The 22294-nt window shown below is 37.1% G+C and overlaps 1 protein-coding gene across 1 annotated transcript; it reads left to right on the forward strand.

Moving 5' to 3' along the window:
• On the forward strand, positions 6687-21580 carry LOC109948287 (trans-resveratrol di-O-methyltransferase-like). Its single transcript, XM_020560806.1, has 3 exons — positions 6687-7233; positions 20868-21082; positions 21255-21580. Exons 1-3 carry the CDS (start codon positions 6687-6689, stop codon positions 21555-21557), a joined length of 1065 nt encoding a protein of 354 aa, XP_020416395.1. The 3' UTR covers positions 21558-21580.

The raw sequence follows: 22294 nt of genomic DNA on the forward strand, positions 1-22294 counted from the left end.
CTCAGAAAATAAGCACGCACTGTCTCATCCCTGCCCTGCTTGATCATCGTCAACTCCGACCGCGATTGATCGATCTGATCATACGCCTGAAAGAACAGCGATCTTATTTCTTCCCAACTCAACAAAGGGTAGGGATCAATGTTCAAATCGTACCACAGAGCCGCTTCATTTTCCAGCGTCACCGGGAAGATTCTCACCATCACGTCCACTGTTGGGCAACTGAAATTTGCGCTGCAAAATTTGGCGAATCGGGTTAAATGGGTAACCGGGCATTCGTTGGAACCGCCCCGAAAGATCGGCAGAGGCGCAATGGGTACGTAGAAAGGGGTCTGATTGGTTGTGGGTTCTGAGAAATTTTTAGTCTTTGATGGCAGTGAGGCTCTGGCTTTGATTTGATTACTTGAAGAAACCGACTCGGGGCGGTGGTTGTGAGGAGGAGAATTGGTCGCTCGGGGAATTGGTTTCTGATTCTGATGCCAAGTAGATAGATTGATTTTGTGATTGTGAAACGTCGTCGCTGCAATCGTCGTCGTAAGAATTGGAGTTTCTCTTTGTTAGGTAAGCCATTTTGTGAGGAAGGAGAGGTTTGGATTGGGAAACTGGCAAATTTGAACTTCAACAGGTTTTCCCTTTTTAGATTTTGAAATGGGCTCTCTGAAAGAAAATGACGGTTTGAGTACATTCTAGGGGAGCGCGTGAATGCGGGATTTGGTGGTTTTTGGTCTTTGGATTAGATCTGTACAGTCAGTGACTTGCCACGTCAATCCATAGATTTAAAAGAGAAATGGAAAATTAGAACTTTCCAGAACCAGAATAGTGCATGTTGAAAATGAATTTTTAGGGTTTATACTTCGTTTTATGTATGAATTTTCGCTTGTGTTTTTACAAAGACCTAGTAGTGGATAATTATGGGTTGATTCTAAGAGTGTCAACTGAAAACAATGATTGATAGCTTCGTAAAATTAAGGATGCTCAATATGGAAGGAAATTCCAACAAGCTAAATGATAAGACTTGCTCCTCAAACCAAAGAAAAATATGAGCTCTAGGAACACTAGTGTGGCATTGTGTAAGTAAAAAATTCTCCGATGTCTAAGTTAGATTTTTATTTATTTATTTTTAAGAATGTCTAGGTTAGACATTTTCAAATATGAATTGAGGTGGAGTTCATGTACCTCAATGTGTTGAAGTTTTTGGCTATTTATCTTGTTTTCGTGAATGTGCTTGATTGTGTCATGGCCTAGCATAATCGCAGAAGGACATGTGGCATGCAAACCAAATTAAGCGATAACTAAATGGAATAGTATAGTCTCTACATTATGCCCTCAAAGAAGTTGCAGAAACCATGAAGAACTAAGAGCCCGTTTCGTATCCTACTTGGATCCAATTTCATAAACTCAAAAACATATTTTAAGTCCGAAGCCACAAAAATCTATTTGGTAGACCCATTTTAAAAAACCCAAATCCAAAAAAAAAAACTCAAAAACACCCCATTATTAAAGTTTCTCTCTCTCTCTCTCTCTCTCTCTCTTGTTAATTTCAATTTAGGAATCTAGGGTTTCTAATTTTAATTTTAATTGTTTTTTAGATCATAAAATTAGTTTGGAGTTATACCAAACAATTTTTTAGATCTTAAAATCAGTATTTAAAAACTCATGTTTTTAAAATAAATCATGATTTTTTAGTTCATTTCTTTGAGTAGGATACCAAAGAGGTCCTAAATATGTCTGCCGATTGTTGTATTATTCAAATGTCATTTAAGTCGAAACTCCAGTGAAGTAAGCCTAGTTTGGTTATCTCTGAGTAAGATGTGTTTTGGGCATGAAGAGTGGGTGGTGACACTGATGAAGATGGGGAAGGTTTCATTCATATATAGGCGTCCCACCTCTAGCCTCTAGGTACTTGTATATTCTTTGGTGATAATCTTTTCACTTGGAGAAACAGGAAACAAAAGATCGTTTCAAGATCTAGTGTTGAGGCTGGTGTATAAAGGCTTGTCTAGTGGTGTTTGTGAATTACTTTGGGTTAGAAACTTTATGACAGACTTGAGGCTTAAACTAGAGAGAAGTATGTACCAGATTCCTTGTGATAATAAGGCTACTATATATTGATATTGAGCACAATCCTGTACAACATGAGCAAACTAAACATATGGAGATTGACCAACATGCCATTAAGGAGAAGTTGGAGGATGAAGTGCTTGATTTACCATTTGTGAAGTCTAAAAACCAACTTGCTGATATTCTTACTTTTATTAAGACAGTCTGTAGAAGAGTGTTCTACAACTCTTGACAACTTGGACCTACGAAATATTTGTGCACCAAATTGGATTAGGAGATTTGTTTCTTGAGTGGGGTATGTGATCTCTTTGGCAAGAGGAAGAGAACAGAAGAGAATAATGATGAGAGTATCTGCGAGAGTGCTCGCGTAGGTGTAGCTGGGAGATGATGATTGTGTTTTACTAAAATTGATGAACAGGCAGAGGAGACCAATCTTGAGGGGTCAATCCATTGACCTTCATAATGAGGTTCGTAAAGAAAGGTGCTCCGCATCCCACTCTTGAAGAACCTATTCCCATCGACAAGCCACAGGAAATCCCTCCCAGGTGCAGTAGTACAGCAATGCGCCACACAAGTAGGACAATTAAGGAGGTTAGCCCTTGCAAGTCAACGAGTAAGTTAACCAACTGGACCCAAATCATGAAGGTCACCAACATGACCTGCAGGCCATGCACGCAGCAGATGTTGAGAAGCTTGTGAATAACCGGCTTCCAAACTTGAAGATCGGAGGAGATTTCGAAGATGCTCTGCGCAGGGAGGTGGACCAAACAAACTCCTCACTATTCATCGCCGAAATCGAGCAGGCTGCCCCCAAAGCGATTCTCAACTCCTTCTTTCACACACTTCAAAGTAGGCTTGGGCACGGTACGGTATGTTACGGTATTGACCACATCCCGCTCCTAATACCAGAACTTTCAAACAACACGGTAAGGTATGGGGATTGGTGTTTTGGGTTTTTGGTTTTTTGGTTTTGAATCATACTAGAGCTGATCAATTTCGGCATGACACGGTACCATTTCAATATCACTATTGATGAGATCTGAAAAAGAGAAAAAAATACTGAGATGAAAGAAAATAAAAAAGAACAGAGAAAGAGAAAAGAGAGGAGAGAAAAAAAATAGTAATGGGGAGAAAGAAAGTGATGGGGAGGGAAAGAAGAAAGAGAAGAAAATGAGAGAGAGAGAGAGAGAGAGAGAGAGAGAAGAAGAAGAAGAAGAAGAAAGAAAGGGGGAGAGAGAGAGAGAGAGTGTGTCTGTAGAGAAGAGAGGAAGAGGAAGAAGAAGAAGTAGAAAGAAAAAAAAAATAAAAAGGGCAAAGATAAATGGGAATGGAGTGGGGAGGGCGGCTGGGAAGAAGTAACAGAGGAAGAGCGGAAGAAGAGACGAAGAAGAAAGGAAAAATAATAAACAAAGATGAGAAAGAGACGAGAGAAAAAATTGTAACATCCCACATTGACCAACAGAGAGGGGGTGATGTGCCTTATATGTACATGCCCACCTTCATCTAGTACGAGGCCTTTTAGGAGCTCACTAGCTTCGAAGTCGGGGGAACTCCAAAGTTAAGCGAATTGGGGCTAGAGCAATCCCAGGGTGGGTGACCCACTGGGAAGTTGCTCATGAGTTCCCAGAAAGAAAACCTTGAGGGCAGAGAGGGGGGCCTAAAGAGGACAATATCGTGCTATGGCAGAGCCGATCCCGAGATGTGACAAAATAATATAAAAAAAGGCAGGGGAGATATTAAATAATGGGAAAGAAAGAGAGAGAAAATGAAAAGGAATAAAGAAATAGAGAAGATGGATACTATTTCGTACGGTATGACACCAAACGGTACAAGAAATATGATACTGGTGTCGTGTCAAACAGAAACGGTATGATATGGTATCATACCGTTTACACTATAACACCGAACAACACAGTGTTTCGGTTTGGTTTTGGTTTTCCTATTTTGATGCCTAGCCCTACTTCAAAAGGGATTTCGATCCCGAGAGCCATCTGAAGCACTTCAAAAGTGTTATGATTCTCTATAAGCCCAAAGAGTCGCTAACGTGCAAGGTGTTTGCAATGACCTTACAAGGGGCAGCCTAAGATTGGTTCCATACTTTGCCATCTGAGTCGATCAGCAGCTTCAAGGGGCTAGCATTCGTCTTCGCTAAGGAGTACACTTCTTATCGGACATTTAGGAAGAACCCTGACCACCTATTTAACCTGCATAAGAAGCATCATGAGTCCCTTCGGGATTATATCAAGAGATTCAAAGCTAAAAAGGCAAAAATCCTAGTTTGCGATGACCGAATCGCATCCTCTGCCTTCAAGAAGGGCTTGCCAACCGAGCACAACTTATATCGTGAGACTCTAGCAGAGGTCTTCGCGACCGCGGAACGCTACGTGTTTTGGGATGATCATTGAATTGCCCCGAAAAAGTCTACCAGGCAGGCCGACCAATCAACCAAACAAGCAGGTTAGAGAAGCGACAGGTTCACCAACAACAGCAGCACCAAGTTCAAGTCACATCCCCAAGGAGACACTCGGGCAGATTTGTTTGTGCAAACATTCTCACGGGAGAATATTTGTGATGAGAGTCTCAAATTACATATTTTTAATATTATTTTAGAGACTTTATGATATAAATTTGGCTTAATAAAGATAATTCCACTTGATGTTACATTTCATTCTCACCAATTGGATTTTCACCACTTGATATGACTTTATGCTATATGGGTTAATTAGAAAGCTTAATGGAGCTAGGCATTGCACAGCCCACAATTTGAAAAAAAAAAATAGTATTAAAAAAAAAAACTTTGGTTTGTTTCTTGGAAGGAAGTTTGACCACTCTTGAGATCAAAAGGTTGGTATGATTTGAATTTAGCTAATGCCACTCAATTGTGTTGGTTCACTTTACACCAAAGGAAACATGTGAAAATTTTACTCACTGATTATAAATATGATTTGGACTTCGTGGTGGGATTAACTTGAAATGTTAAATAAGTGTTCTCTCTTTTAACGTTGTTCATGAAATGAAAATTCAAACTTTGTTCTTTTGTCCTTTTTGTTGGTGACAGGTGTTGAAATTATTTTTCAAAGTTTTTTTTATTTCATGTTTCTGAATAATTTTTCTAACCTCATATACTTGATATTTGTGGGTGTCATCCCTGGAAACCCTCACGAGACTATAACTCGTCCTTTGTGGGTAACCTAAGGGTTTAAAGGCTTGTTGCATATGCTAAATGCAATCGTATCCTGCGAAAGTGGCTTAGCTGTTTTAGTTATTTTTATTTATTTTATTTTGTCATTTGTGCTAAAATTTGAGTTCTTTTAGTCGCTTTGGATTGCTAGGGACTAGCAACGCTGGTTGAGAGTTGTGATGAGAGTCTCAAATTACATCTTGTTAATATTATTTTGGAGACTTTATGACATAAATTTGGCTGAATAAAGATAATTTCACTTGCTGTTACATTTCATTCCCATCAATTGGATTTATGAATTTTTTGTATTTAATTTGGTGAACTCATTAGGTGAATTTATCTTTTGTAGGAAGTTGGAAAGCCAAAAGATGAAGATATATATTTGTCCAAGTTCAAGCCAAGTGTGAAGAGAATTGCTAACAGATTTTATTGAAGAATTGATGATTGTGGGATTATTGTGATTACAAAGAGAAGTAAAGAGGGAGAAGAGAAGACAAAACCTTTGAGCTAAAGTGCCTATTTCATGTCATTCTTAGCCAATTTAACGCCCACTACCTCACCATTATTTCTTTTCCACTAACTCTCCACCATCAACACATGTGTAATCCAATTAATCTCTCACTTAAACCCTTCTTTACCCACCATGAATGTATTAACTTTCCACTCACCTCATTCACTACTATAAATCACCCATCAATCAAAATTTAGTTATGTTTTCCTTTGTAATGAGTTGCTAGACAATGACCGAATGCGTAGCGATTGAATATCGTCTAATAAGTGATAATCGATTTTAACATGTTTTGTGTTTAGAGATATACAATTGCTCAAGGGTTAATGACACATAGAACTTATATTTTCAAACTCGAGATAAGCGTGTGGCAGATATGTTAATGTATAGCTCCCATTATTAATTCCATGCTCACAAATCATTCATCGGATATAGTGCTTTCCTATGCTCACAAATCATTCATCCGACATAGTGCTTTCCCAGTTGTGCAAAAGAAATTTTAAATATCTTTCATAAATATCGCATGTAAAGAAAATAAAAAAGAAAAAGAAAAAAAAAAGAAGAATGACTTTTACAGGATTCATGTTGTGTGGATTAGTTTAGTTTTATATTTGCCAGTTTTCTATTATTGTCTTTCGTGCACAAACCACATTTTACCGTGAATCATTGTTATTTATTTGCTGTAAGCGTTTACATAACAGTAATTGCATACAGTAGAAGGAAAAAAAAATAGAGTCGACCATCAAATAGTAGAGCCAGTTAACATGTCTAACACGTGGATTAGTTTGTTCACGTGGAAAGCATGGGTATCCCAATTTCCAAATATCTCTTTCTCCTTTATGGCATTAAGCTCCTCTGGCTCCCCTCCACTCCACACACTTATATAAAGAGATGTGCATCAATCTTAATTCTCACCAAATCTTGAGCCAATAGCAAGGCATGGGAAGTGAAGTGAGAGCAACTCATGATCTACTCCAAGCACAAGCCCACATTTGGAACCACATTTTCAGCTTCATAAATTCTATGTCCCTCAAATGTGCAGTTCAATTAGATATCCCAGATGTCATCCAAAAACATGGCCAACCCATGACTCTTTCCGAGCTTGTCTCTGCCCTACCAATTTCCCCAACAAAAGCTCATTTCATTCCACGCCTCATGCGAATCTTAGTCCACTCTGGCTTCTTTGTTAGAGAAAGTTTGAATGGCGGCGAACAAGGTTATGTACTAACAGACGCCTCCGCACTCCTCCTGAAAGACAATCCCATGAGCGCAAGGCCCTTCATACTTGCCATGCTCAATCCCATCTTAACCGATCCATGGCAGTATTTGACCACTTGGTTCCAAAATGACAATCCTACGCCATTTCACGTGGTGCATGGGATGACATTTTGGGATTATGGGAACCAGGACCCGAATCTTGCAAATTTTTTCAATGAAGCCATGGCTAGCGATGCCCGGTTGATCTTGAGCTTGATGATTGATGACTGCAAGCACTACTACAAAAAAGCAAAAAGACGACGGTAAATCACCGTCGTGTATTCGATTTTTCAATGGTCGTGGAATCCACCGTCATCTTTTCCCTCATATACCACGACGCTAAATCACCGTCGTTGTTAAAATATACAACGTCATCAACAAATACAAAACGACGTCTTTGTACTGCAAAAAGATCTAAAAAAGCAGTCGAGGATGAGAATAGACGACCAACTCTCTAAAAAAACCGTCGTTAAAAAGGAAAAATATGACACATATTAAGAGAACAAGGCCGCAAGATAGACATACAACGACGAAAATAAAAAAACGACGCCGTTAAATATCATTTTCACGACAATAAAAAATTTGACGTCTTTAAATACATTAGAAGACGACGTTATTGATACCTACTACGTCGCATATATAAAAATAGCCGTCGTAAAATTAATTTTCCACTTCGATTTTTCGATAAAAGATGACGTGGAAATAGTTGTCAGTGTCATTATTTACGACGTATGTATTTATTGAGTAGACGTTGAAAAACGAAACAACGTCGGTTACAAATATATGAGAGTCGTATTACAAAATTTATACGTCATATTTTCATAAACAAACAACGACGATAAATATTAGACGTTGTTAAATAAAACAACGTCGGAAAACAATAAAAACAGACGTGTTTAGTCTGCTAAAGTTCTAGAAAATAGTCGAGGATGACAATAGACGACCAACTCAAACAAATCACCGTCGTTAAAAAGGAAAAATATGACACATGTTAAAAGAACAAGGCCGCAAGATATACATACAACGACGACAACTAAAATACTACGCCGTTAAATATAATTTACACGACAAGAAAAAATATGACGTCTTTAAATACATGAGAAGACGACGTTATTGAAATATACTACGTCTCTTATTTACAAACAACCGTCGTGAAATAAATTTTCCACTTCGATTTTTCTAAAAAAGATGACGTGGAAATAGTTGTCAGTGTCATTATTTACGACGTATGTATTTATACAGTTGACGTTGAAATGCGCAACAACGTCGGTGGCATTTATATAGTCGACGTTGTATTTATATCTATCATCATTACTCACGACGCACTTAATAATATAGACGACGTTGAACTTCTAAACAACGTCGGTTCCAAATAAATGAGAGCCGTATTACAGAACATATAGACGGCGTTGATTATGATGAGAGCCGTATTACAAATAACGTCGTTTAATTGTTATTAGACGGCGGTTATAATGAATTTCCGTCGGAATTCATTTCGTTCCTCTTCGTTTATAAAAAAACTTGCGACGTGGAAAATGTATGATGACGTCGTATTTTTTAACGTTCAGATTATATATCTCGTTTTTTAGACGTCGGTATTATGGGATTGGAGTCGTGTTATTTTGAATTACATGGCGGTTCTTAATCCTTCCCCGACGTGATATCCTGAATAATTGCTTCACAATTGCGTCGTGGTTCTTCATTGTTACGTTGCTTTAAGACGTCGGTAAATATGCTGAATAACTGGTTCACAATAACGTCGTGTTTTATTTGAACGTAGAAAGTGAAGAAATCACATTACAATATATTACAAAATTAATGTCATACACTGCCAATTACATAAGCATCATTCAATCCATATATCTTCACACCCATCTCGAATATTTTGACCGCCTAACTCACCCACCAGTTCATCAAATGTGTCAACATTTGGCATCCCTCTAGTAAATGGCTCACACTCAATTATCACATCACCTAAGACTTCATCACCAATAACATCATTATATTCTCTATTAGGCATTGATAACACTACCGACCAACCACGATGCATCGGGTCGTCAACAAAAAATATTTGTTTGACTTGAGAAGCCAAAACAAATTGGTCATTCCTATGTCCAATTTTACTCAAATCTACAAGGGTAAATCCAAGTTCGTCGACTACAAGACCAGAACTATCTATCCAATCACACCTAAAGACTGGGATTGTAAACTTTTGGTAGTCAAGGTCCCAAATTTCTTGAATGACACCATAGAAACCCATATTTGAGAGAATTGGGTTTTTATCCTTGGCACTAGCAACTTGCATGGTATGTGCAAGTAAATAAACTCCACTATTTTGAGTTGTCCGCACATCATCTTGTGCCTTGATATTGAATTTAATACCTTTAATAAGATAGCTCCTATATAATGGCACTGACATGTTTGGACCAGCTGCTAGCCACCTTAAATTTTCTGATACGCCATGATTGTCTTCCTCAAGTTCACTTTGAACCTGCAAATTAATCATATCTTAATTCAATCTAACATATAAATAAGAAGAAAATTAAAAGAGAAATATGTTATTCAACAATATATACCTTGAAGCGTAGCCATTGAATGAAAGTGCTATTGTGCTTATCCTGCAGCCACTTTGTTCTCTTTCTAAATTTTGGATAAGCAGTCTTGATGTGAATCATATGTTGCCTACATGACACGAAAAATTCAAGCATTACGGTCCTAAATATAGAAGATAAACATAAGAAATAATTTAAAATGGAAACTTAAAGAATAAAGCTCATACGTACTCGATATAAGGTAGGACTTCCTCCGTATTCTCCAAGACATATAGATGTGCTTGATTCAACAGGTCCTGATCAACTACGCTCACTGTGCAACCTGATAATGGCTTTGAAAGTCCTATCTTTTGGCTTGAAGGCACTCCAACTGTACTAACATCAGATAAATGCTGAGTACAACACTCTACCGCTTCTTCAGCTATATACCGCTCAGCAATGCAACCTTCGGGACGAGTATGATTCTGAACATACCCCTTCAGCACTTTCATATATCTTTCAAACGGATACATCCACCTAAAATATACTGGCCCACATAGACGAACTTCTCTGACAAGATGTACTACTAGATGAACCATGATATCAAAGAATGAAGGGGGAAAGTACTTCTCAAGCAAACACAGAGTAACTACTACATCTTCTTCCAACTTATCTAGCTTGGAAACATCAACAGTCTTTGCACATATAGCATTGAAGAAGAAGCACAAACGAGTTATTGCATACCTTGCAGGCTTCTCCAAAACAGAACGAATTGCCACAGGGAGCAACTGTTGCATTAAGGTATGACAATCATGTGATTTAAGGCCAAGAAGTCTTGAATCTTGTAAAGATACAAGATTTTTAATATTTGAAGAATAACCTTCAGGGACCTTCATACCATAGAAAGAATTGCAAACCTCTCTCTTCTCTGCTCTTGACAAATTCCAAGGCCCAGGAGGCAAACGAGTACGTCTTTCTCCATACTCGGGTTGCAAATCAGTTTTGACCCCCATGTTCAATAAATCTAATCGAGCAGCAATCCCATCTTTATTTTTTCCAGGGATCTCCAGCAATGTACCAATGATACTATCGCAAACATTCTTCTCAATGTGCATAACATCTAGGGCATGCCTCACAGGAAGGTATTTCCAATACTCGAGATCAAAGAATATTGATTTCTTCTTCCAACAAACTTTGTCACCATTTTCAACCATATGCAGCACTTCTTCTCCAGTTAATGGCTCTGGAGGTATGCCATATTCAGGTTTCCCATTAAAAGCTGCACGTTGCCTCCTATATGGATGATTGATTGGTAACCATTTTCTATGCCCAATGTAACAAATTTTGTGGCCATTTTTCAACCTGTGACTAGGTGTATCATCGCCGCATATTGGACAAGCTTTATATCCTTTAACAACACAACCAGATAAGTTTCCATAGGCGGGGAAATCATTAATTGTCCACATTAATGCAGCTCTGAGTGTAAAGTATTCTCCATTATGTGCATCATACACTCCTCTAATCCCAACCCACAAGGATTTTAAATCATCAATCAAAGGCTCCAAGTAGACGTCTATATCATTTCCGGGTTGTTTAGGACCGGAAATCAATAAGGTTAACATCATAAACTTTCGTTTCATGCACAGCCATGGAGGGAGATTATATGTAACTAAGATAACCGGCCAACAACTATATCTGCTACTTAGAGAACTGTGGGGATTGAATCCATCAGATGAAAGAGCCAATCTCAAGTTTCTCGGCTCATTACCAAACTCAGGCCATTTATCATCAAGAAGTTTCCAAGACGGGGAATCCGCCGGATGAGACATCTGACCGTCAATTGATTTTCTAGCAGCATGCCACCAAGTCAAACTCTTAGCTGTCTCATGTGATTGAAACATCCTTTTAAACCTTGGAATTGGGGGAAAATACCACACCACCTTCGCTGGCACACCCTCTTTCAAGATTGAATCTTTGCCTTCCTTCCACCTTGAGATACCACAAGTAGGACAATTAGTTGAATCCTCATACTCCTTCCTATACAAGATGCAATCATTGGGGCATGCGTGCATTTTCTCATAACTCAGCCCCAATGCACACAAAGTCTTTTTAGCCTCATACATGGAGGTTGGTATTGTATTTCCTTCTGGAAGCAAATCGCCTTGAAGTATCAATAATTCTGTAAAACAGACATCACTCATCCCATGTTTTGCCTTCAAATTATACAACTTCACTAATGCCGATAACTTCGTGTACTTTCTACAACCAGGGTACACTGGTTGATCTCCATCCCCAATCACATTGGCAAACTCATACGGATCCGAACCAAAATCACCAAAATCATTATCATCCATATCAATTTCTTCAGACACAAAACTGTACCTACTATGGCCATCATCTTCTTCAACATTTCTACTAGCATTAGTAGTTGCTTCCCAAGGTTCTCCGTGAAATGTCCAATTCTTATAGCTTTGGTCAATTCCATTAAAGTATAAGTGATCCCTTATAATTCCAACCCCAAACAACTTCAAATTAGCACATTTAACACATGGACAACGGATATGTGTTGTAGTTAGAAGATTTTCTACAGCAAAGTTCAAAAATGCTTCCACCCCAAATTCATATGCCTTCGATCTTCTATCCGAGTGCATCCATGACTTATCCATCTCCGACACTATAACCTATTATCTATAATAAAGTGAAAATACAGGCAATGACCATCACTATAGCAGATTATAGAATGATCTAATCGCAAGTAATACACAACAGAGACGACGGGTTTTAAACAAAAACAGACGTATTTGGCATATATAGACGACGGATTTTCAACAGACGTCGTCTATTATAAGTAATACAAACGACGGTTTATGAAAAAACCGTCGTGTATAAGTAATACAACGACAGTAGTTTAAAAAAACCGTCGTGTAATCGTCGTCGTACGCCTTAAAATTCGTCGTGTCTCAGTTTATTTTCAAGAACACAAAACCCATTAAGAACACAACATATATATGAAACCAAGCAAGAAACCAACATATACATGAAACCAAGCATGAAAACAATAAATCCATTCCCAATTCAACATAACATAGGGTGATTAAAAGATACGACAAAATTAAATCCATTCCCAATTCAACATAACAGATAATGTAATCCATGAACCCATTAAACAGAAAATCCATGAACCCATACCTATAAGCACATTATTAACAGATCGCAAAGCATACACATAAAACCCTTTAACAAAACAACCTAATATAACTCGAATCGTTACTAGAATCATCACTCGAATCTCCATCTTCATTATCAGTTTCTTCCTTCGTAGGTACTATTTGCTCCCCATCATTGGTGCACTTTGCACCTTCTCCAGAGCGGAAAATGACAAGATCAAATAAAGGTGTATTTTAGGTTTCAGGGTTCGAAGTATAAGAATAAGAGCCAAATCTAAAAAAATTTAGGTCGCGCGAAAATTTTTAGAGCTCGCGCGTTTTAAAACGTCGAAAGAAAAACCAAGGTGAAAGTTCTACAAGTACCGACGTAAATTTAATATTCCACGACGGAAACTTCATTTTTCAAATTAAGAACGTAAGGCCGTTCATTTTGAAGCTTCATTTTTCGGATTAATTTTGAATTTATTTTGAATTTTTTATATAACGACGACTGAAAAACCACGTCGGTGTTAAGAAATTAAAGACGTTGTAAATTATATAAACCGACTTACATATTAAAATGACGTCGTCTAAAGAGTAAACCATGTCGTATGTTTTTCTGTACGACGTAAAATATGTATTCCACGACGCAACCACCGTCGTTAAAAATTAATACCCTAAACCCATAAAACTAAATTATACAATTTAAAAAATTAAGTTTATAAAAGGTTTTATGGTTTTAAAGCCTAACATATACCCTAGACTACCCAAAAATTATACTTTAAAAATAAACCCCAATAAATAACAACCCTAATCTCTAAACCCTAGACTCTAAACCCTAAACCATAAAACTAGAAGTGATTTTATGACTCATCAAAACAATTTTGTTTTGGATGGTCATTTTAAATTTTTATTATTCAAAATGAATTTTTTCAAGGTTTATGTGGAAGAAAATATATCAATGACTTCATAGGAGTTGACTTTTCAATTTTCTGATTTATTTTAAATTTATTTTGAATATTTTGATATAAAAATAATAAAATATTCTTACCACAACAACAAACCACGTCGGTGTTAATAAATTGTAGACGTTGTAAATTGTAATAGACTACTAAGTCGTTAAAATGACGTCGTTAAAATGAGAAACCATGGCGGCTATTTAACTATACGACGTAAAATATATATTCCACGACTTAACCGCTGTCGTTACATAAACGTCGTCGATGATACCCTGAACCCTTAAGAAATTGAAGATGTTGTAAACCATAAACGACTCAATTGTTCAAAGAACGTCGTCTAACTATATTTTTACGTCGTATTTGTTTAAAACACGAAACAACAAAATACGACGGTTTTTGACTTTATTAGGTCGTTGGAAAAGTATTACACGTCGGTTAAGCAATTTGTATGTTTGTTTTTTTTTTAATTTAAGAAAACCTCAACAAATTTTTACATTACATATTATAGAGAAAATTTGTACATTATACATAAATATCAAGTGTTCAATAATTGCCCTGTTTAATAATTTGGAAAACAAACTCTGCCCATTCATTCCGGACTTCATCAATGGCTTCTTGGGGGTATGAAGCTTCCTGGTTTCCCTTGGCATACTGCATAAACAATGACTATTAGGGTTTATAAATAAAAAGAAATTCAATCACAGACGACGATATTTTTCATAACCGACGTAGTATATCCATTCAACGACGTTAATTTTACATGACCGTCGTTGATAATACAAAAAACGACGTGAAATGTATGAAGGTAATTTCTTCTTACCTTATTCTCAAACCCCAAGGAAGGATCCATGATGATGTCCCTCATGAAGCGCATCACATAATACCCGCATTCAACATTGCTGGGTTGCTTTGGTGTGCCTGAGAGAGTTTTCCAAATTACATTTTTACGTCCTGCTCGGGCTATGTGGGTATTATATATTTTTAAAGCACTGTTCACGATGTTTTTCGCCTCTTCGTCGACCACACGATGACCTGGCAGAGGATCCAGAAAATAGACGGTCTCCTTCTTTGCTCTTACAATCAGCAAGATCCAATGACGACTGCACAAAATTAATATAAAAACGACGGTTATTTACAAAAAACGACGTATTATAGTATTTCACACGACGAAATAAAGTAGATAACGACGACATTATATATTTATCACGACGATAAATAAATACCGACGTGGTTAGTAGTTTCAAACGACTAAATAAAATAAAACACCGACGTGGTTAGTTTATAAGCTGTCATTTATTGAAAATCTTAAAAACAAAATCCTAAGGAGACTAACCCTGGATTGTAAGGCATCATGAAAATCTGTTCACCGTCTGTCTTCTGAAGTCGAGCTGCTACCAGTCGTGATCTTTCAGTTATTGTGCCAGAGTTGGCACTAACTGTAGCAGGGTCGATAAAGCCAACCATGCTGCACATATTGGCTTGTTTCAAAACATCGTGTAAGTACCTAAATACATAAAATAATATAAACAAGTCAGCACAAACAAATACGACGGTTATGTATAAAAAAACGACGTATTATAATATTTCACACGACGTACTGAAATAGATGAGGACGTTATAATATATTTATCACGACGGTAGTTAGTTAAGACGACGTGGTTAGTTAGTTAAGACGACGCAATATATAAACCAACGAGCTATTATTTTAGAAGTACAAACCTCATATATACAGCCAATACAGTAGCTCCAATTTCTTCCATGCCTGCAAATTGTGTAATATCTTCAGGCAGGAGGAAGGTATCGCGCTCACCACCAAACACCTCCTTATCAATTGTAAATTGGAGTGTCTTATCCTCAGGCAGGAGTGTCGTTTCCACAAAACGACAAAGGGTTTTTAAAGAAGATGGCGCCTCCATATTTGAATAAGCACCAACTTCAATAACCTGTTTAAAGAAATAAAAAAAATGACGTGGTAATTCAATAAAGACGACGGTTTAAGGAATAAAACGTCGTCTTAAAAATATTTAAACGACGGTAAAAAAACTGTCGTGGTAATTCAATAAAGACGACGGTTTTATGAATAAAGCGTCGTCTGAAACCATTTAAACGACGGTGCAAAAACCGTCGTTTAAATATTTTATTACGTCTTAAAAAAAGTCCGCCGTCTAAGTTTTAAACAAACGACGGATTAAATAAAAATATCGACGTCTGAAATTTTGAAAAACAAATAAAAAAGGCAAAGTTATGTGAACATACCTTGTTGTCATGCTTTTCTTCATCTTCTTTCTCCTTTTCTTCTTCCTTCTCTTCATCTCTTTTTTCTTCTTCCTTCTCTTCATCTGGCTGATGTTTCCCCATTTTGGCAGTATCATCCTCCAAATGTAGGGATCTCACATCACCTCCAGAGCAGCTAGCTTTGTCAGACATTGGATTTTTGGGGCTTTGGCTAATTCTTGGTTTAAGCATGCTTGGATCAAAATTGGGAATTAATTGGGAAAGCTGACTCAGGAAATGCTCCCTCTCAGCCTCTACCAATTGTTTTGTCCTAGCCTCCATCCTTAAGGCCTCTTCCCTTGCCTTAGCTTCCATCTTTTTAGTCTCTTCTTGAAGGAGAACTCTTAAACTGTCCTTCAAACAGTCGTCAAAGCTCACCCTCTGTGGTTTGGGCAAATTGAAATATTGCCTTGGGGAAACACCAGCACCAACTCCCCTCAGTCTGCCTGGATGCTCGGGGCCCAAAGCCATGGTCAGCACATCATTGCTGCCATCTACTCTGACTTTGCCTTCCGAGACTTGTTTCTGCAATTCATCCTAAAAAAAGATAAACAAAAAAACACACGACGGTTATTTATGTACAAACGACGTATTATATAATTTCACACGACGCAATAACGTATAAACCGACGTTATTATAACTTATCACGACGGTAGTTATACCGACGTGGTTATTTATTTAAAACGACGAAATGAATAAACAACCGACGTCTTATGCTATAATTAAAGATAACAGAGTAGTGATTCCTATTTAGACCGTTAACGACGTTTTTAAAAAAGTTTCGACGTGGTAATATCATTCACACGACGCGAAAATGAACCACCGACGTCTTATGCTATAATTACAGAAAACATAGTAGTGATTCCTATTTAGACCTTTAACGACGTTTTTAAAAACTTTTCGACGTGGTAATATCATTCACACGACGAAAAATATAACATACGACGTAATAAGAATAATTCACAGTTTAATAAAAATTTAAAACAGAGTGATAGTAGGCTTACAATTAATTTTGCTTTCTCTGCCACCTTTGGATCAGGGATGTTACCATGTTTGTCATGTCTAGCTCTCTTCCATAAGGTAGATCGATCAATTTCTACCCCAGGCATGGTTTCCTCCAATTGATCCTCCAATCCAGCATATCCTTTTCGAGACAATCGATGATTGTACTCGAGTTTCTCCCTAATCTGTGCATGTTGAGAATGCACAGACTCAAAATCTTTGGATAGCCTTGAAGCTACAAAGGCATCCCATTGTGCTTTCTCTATGAATTTATATGTTTCAGGGGGTTGGCTTAATTTCTCCCTGTCATTGGTGTATGGAAGGATATAATGCCTCGTTAGTGTAGACTTGAAATCCTTCCATTTCTTGGAAGCAGAAGCTAAAACAGAGGTCTTGCCCCCTTGGCCTACGACAAAAGCCATGTCAACTGCTTCCCAAATCTGCTCCTTTATATCCTTTGGGATTTGGGACCATTTCTTGTCCACAAGTGGGATCCTGGAGCGTGCCAACACACCAATATACGACTGCATCTCAATATGTGCTTGGCCAACACCTTTCCCCCTTTTATTGTACTCAACAATTGGCCTCAGTTTCTAAAGCTTTCTCTTCACAACACGAGGCATTGTGCTCGTACCTCGACCAGTCTTTGAATCATCAGAGATTGTTGTCTGGCTGGTTTGTTCTGTCTCAGCAGATGATGAAGCAAACTTCATCTTCTTCGAAGACTTCATCTCCTTCGAAGACTTGTCTTGAGGAGCTACCATTCCAAGCTTCTTGGAGCCAGAATCCTTAGTTTGTTGTTGAGAAACCATTTTAACAGACAAAACTGCAAGTGAAAATATTTCAGGAAAACATTAAGAACACAAACGACGGTATTAACAAAATACGACGTATGATATGATTTTAGACGACGCAATGAAATAATCTCAGACGTAATAAATGTTTAAAACCATTATTTATATAACGTCGTGGTATATATGTTCACACGACGTCAATAGTAATACACCGTCGTGGTAAAACTATTATTTATATAAAGTCGTGGTATTTATGTTCATACGACGTCAATAGTAATACACCGTCGTGGTATTAACATTCACACGACGTAAAATAATAAGATATTTTGTCGTCTATATTAGATACCAACCCTAGTTTCTTTTTCTTTATATTTTATCAAATAAGGGAAAAACAAAAACCATTGTTCAGAGAAATCAAACCTGCAATTAAACAAGCATATAAAAAAAGACTATTATTTTAAAAACAACTTTGTCAATTTTCAGACGACACTAGAACAACTGACGAACCGTCGTGGTCTACCGTCGTCTTATTTAGTTGAGGTAGTTGTCTTCAAAGTTGGAAACTTTCCCTCTTTGTCTGTATATTTTATCAAACTTGGAAAGAAGTAAAATGATTTTGGCCAGAAAAAAGGTAAAAAGATTTTTCAAACAAAAAACGTATGAGCATGCAAAACAGTAACCAAAATAGTGAAAATGAAAGCTTACCTTTTGCGTGCAATGAAAGCAAGAGGAAGATGATCGATGTTTAAGTTCAGAGACGACGAAGAAGACGAGAGGAAGACGATGAGAAACTCTGACAATGCTCTGACAAGGAAAAAAGACGAAAAGGTTTCTCTGGGAGATTGAAATTTTTAATCGGGTTTGGAAACAGTGCATGTGTAAGTCGAAAAGTTGCTTACATATAAAACCATTTCAAAAAAATAATACGGCGGTTACATTTAACTATGTCATTTTTAACTAACACGACGCAATATTTTTCGTTCGACGTGGAATCATTTCATTTAACGTCGTTAGGTTTAATATAACCGACGTGGATTTTAATTTTTAAATTATGAATAGAATTTTTTTTCCCATGACCTTTCAGTTTATTTTTCAATTACAGTGCGTTATAAATAGAGTTTTTTTTCCGGAGGAAATTTAAAACGAAGGAAATTAATATTCTTCAATATGTAAAGTTTCTTTTTTGGATGACAGATTTAAATAAAATAAGAATATAAAAACAACAAATGTGTAAGTCAAGTAGACGAAAAGTTGCTTACATATAAAACCATTTCAAAAAAATAATACGGCGGTTACATATAACTACGACGTATAAATTACAAAATACGACGGTACATTTAACTTCGGACGTGGTAAATAAATACGACAGTAGTTTGTAGGTACCGTCGTAGTAAACTCAAAAATTAAAGTACATAAGTAATAACTCGCGTCATGGTAGATTATTTAACACGTCGTTTTTATTAATTTACCGACGTGGATTTCTGTAATATACGTCGATCATACCGACGTTGATTTTACAATTTAAACGGCGGTTTTTTTGTAAGGACCGTCGTTGGTTTTAAAAATTTATTCTATAAATTTGTCGCTTTCATTCATTTTCGGTTTACATTTAAGGTTCCAAGTTCTTCCTCTCTCAGTCTCTCATGTCTCAAAGACAATAATTTGGATGTTTTCTCAAAGAGAAATTGAGCTTACTCGCATCAAATATATGTCCACAAGAAGAAGCTTGTCAACTAGCCTTCTCACTTCCTTGATCAAGCCTGATAGGACACTTAGTGCTTCTAAATACTCCTTGCTTTCCATCAAAAGAGATGCAAGCCTGGCCTCCACTCGTTGTCGAAGGAAAGTTCGCTTCTCAGGGAAATCTAAAGATCAGATGTGCCTGATCCTCTGCTTGATTTTCTTGCCTAAGAAGATCCGTCGGATTTGTGATAGCCTCTTCCTTTATCCGTAGAGCTTCAGAAGAAGAAGATGGGTTTCAAGAATGCGATAAAGAATAGAAATGGCTTCAGATGGCCTCTAAAGCATGAGCAATTGAATCAGTAGTTTCTGGGAGATATGATGAAAACATTGTCAATGCTTTGAACTATACAAGTCCTGCAGAAAGATATGTTAAAGAAACTGAAACAACGGCGGTTTTCTGTTCTACCGTCGTCTTTTCTCGTCGTCTATATTAAGTTAAGATGGCGGTAGATTTATAATTACCGACGTAGATTATTTTGTTAAACGTCGTTAAGTGTACTACAACCGACGTGGATTTTAATTTTAAATTATAAATAGAGTTTTTTTTCCAGTATTCTTTCAGTTTTAGTTTTCAATTCCAAAGCGTGATAAATAGATTTTTCTTTCCCGAGGAAATTTAAAATGAGGGAAATTAATGTTCTAGAATTTGTAAACTAACACGATGCAATATTTGCAAATCTGTGTCATCTGTTAAGATTATGATGTGGAACAGAGTTCCATCTGGTAAGATTTCGTAACCCTTGGGATCTCAGACAAATCTGATTATGTCGGCGGTGTTCTATATAAACCGTCGTGGTTATTTCAATTCTTGTCATTAAGTAGATCTACCGACGTAGGATAAGAAAATCAAAGAAAAAAATTGTTAACAAAAATTCTTATTAAGACGACCGTTAAAATTAAAGGTACGACGTATAAAATGAATAAATACGACGATAAATTTTATTGTACGATTTAAAGATAACGTCGTAGAACTATACGAGAATGACGTCGATATATTTATATTTTCCGTCGTTGTAAATTAATTTAATACGGCGATATTTTGTATTTTAAAGCCGTGGATTTGTTTGTAATTATACGGCGTCTTATACGAAAACCTCGTCGTGTTATTTTATGAGTAAAAACAGCAGTTTTTATTGAAATCGTTGTCTTTACTTTCTACGTCGGTCGATTCATAACTTCTGCTGTTCTTTGTTGGCATTGATTTTACACTGCGGAAATCTGTTTCAAATAGACGTCGGTTGTTTAATTATGTACGTCGTTGTTTTTGAACAGCCATTTGAATCTCCATTTTTTAGTTGTCTAAGGTTGTATTACACGACGATGTTTTTAGAACCGTCGTCTTTTTATAAACCACGACGGTTTTCACTTAGACCGTCGTTGTTTTCTGGTCGTCTTTTTCACTTTTTGTAGTAGTGAAGGGGGTGTTTCAAGGAGTGGATTCGTTGGTTGACATGGGCGGTGGGACGGGAACTGTGGCCAAGTCCATTGCTGATGCCTTCCCTCATATGAAATGCACAGTACTTGATCTCCCTCATGTAGTTGCTGACCTAAAAGGGAGTAAGAACTTGGAATATGTTGCAGGGAACATGTTTGAGGCTGTTCCTGCGGCCGATGCAATTTTTTTGAAGGTAATTCATCTCATCCTTAGTGATATTATATTGGTAAATACAGATTTCCATTTATAGATCAATACAATATATGTGAAGCAGAGCATGCTTTCCAATTGGACTTTAAAGTATAAATCAAATTGGGTCCATAAGTAATTTGATGATTTTTTTGGTGATTGTGTGTGACAAACAGTGGATATTGCATGACTGGAGTGATGAAGAATGCGTGAAAATACTCGAGCGATGTAAAGAGGCAATTACAAGAGAGGGCAAGAAAAGCAAGGTGATTATTGTAGATATGACGGTGGAGAACAAGAATACAGATAAAGAATCTGGGGAAACACAACTTTTCTTTGATATGCTGATGATGGTTATGGCTACAGGAAAAGAAAGGAATGATAAAGAATGGGCTAAGCTCTTTTCTGACGCAGGTTTCAGCCACTATAAGATTACTCCCTGTTTGGGTTTAAGGTCTCTCATTGAGGTTTATCCTTGATTTATAATGAAGCACCTGCTTAATATATTATGTTGGCAGCATGTACTGTACTGTAATATTGTTCAGGGTAAATTAATGTTACCTAGTTTATTTAGTATTGTATTAAATGCAAGTTTGTCAATTTGGGAGCTGCTCTGGAAATTCTGTGGAAAATTTTGGAGTTAATCTTGTTATATATGTATTCCACCAAAAGGAACATATATAAGCGGGGACTTTTATCTCTTTGCTTAGACCCAGTAATCAATACGACCTCTTCTATCCATCTAGTTCTCTCTTCATCATTTGGCAACTGCTCGGATTTCTCAAACTCCTTTTCCATATTAGGCAAAACCTCACTTTTGATCCATGTGGTTTATCACTTTTACTACTAAAGTCTTGTGGTTTAAATTTGATCATTTTCACTCATGTGGTGCAATTCAAAGACATTCTCCAATTTTTGTCAAATTAGAGTAACTGCGGTTACTTGTTGAGGAGCATTTTGGTAAAAAACAAGAAAGATAAAAAAGTAAAATAAAATAAAAAAAAGGAAAGAAGGAGAGGGTGAGAGAAACCCTCCGCACCACCACCACCCCCGCCAGCCCACACGCCAACCACAACATTCGACCTTATGTCCCCAACCCAATACAAATCTACCACCGTCATCTCTCTCTCTCTATCATGCCCCCGCCGCAATTGTAATACCCAACACCCATCCCCCAATTCCCTCATCCAAACCATATATCTCCTCGCCGATGTTC

This window comes from Prunus persica, chromosome G3 (genome assembly GCF_000346465.2).
Source record: "Prunus persica cultivar Lovell chromosome G3, Prunus_persica_NCBIv2, whole genome shotgun sequence".
NCBI classification, from domain to species: Eukaryota; Viridiplantae; Streptophyta; class Magnoliopsida; order Rosales; family Rosaceae; genus Prunus; species Prunus persica.

Excerpts from the sequence above, each read along its gene's own strand:
- LOC109948287 (XM_020560806.1), top strand. The coding sequence starts at position 6,687 with ATGGGAAGTGAAGTGAGAGCAACTCATGATCTACTCCAAGCACAAGCC. Across the intron at positions 7,234-20,867 it reads GAGCTTGATGATTGATGACT|TGAAGGGGGTGTTTCAAGGA; the intron begins GCAAGCACTACT and ends TTTTTGTAGTAG. Across the intron at positions 21,083-21,254 it reads CCGATGCAATTTTTTTGAAG|TGGATATTGCATGACTGGAG; the intron begins GTAATTCATCTC and ends TGTGACAAACAG.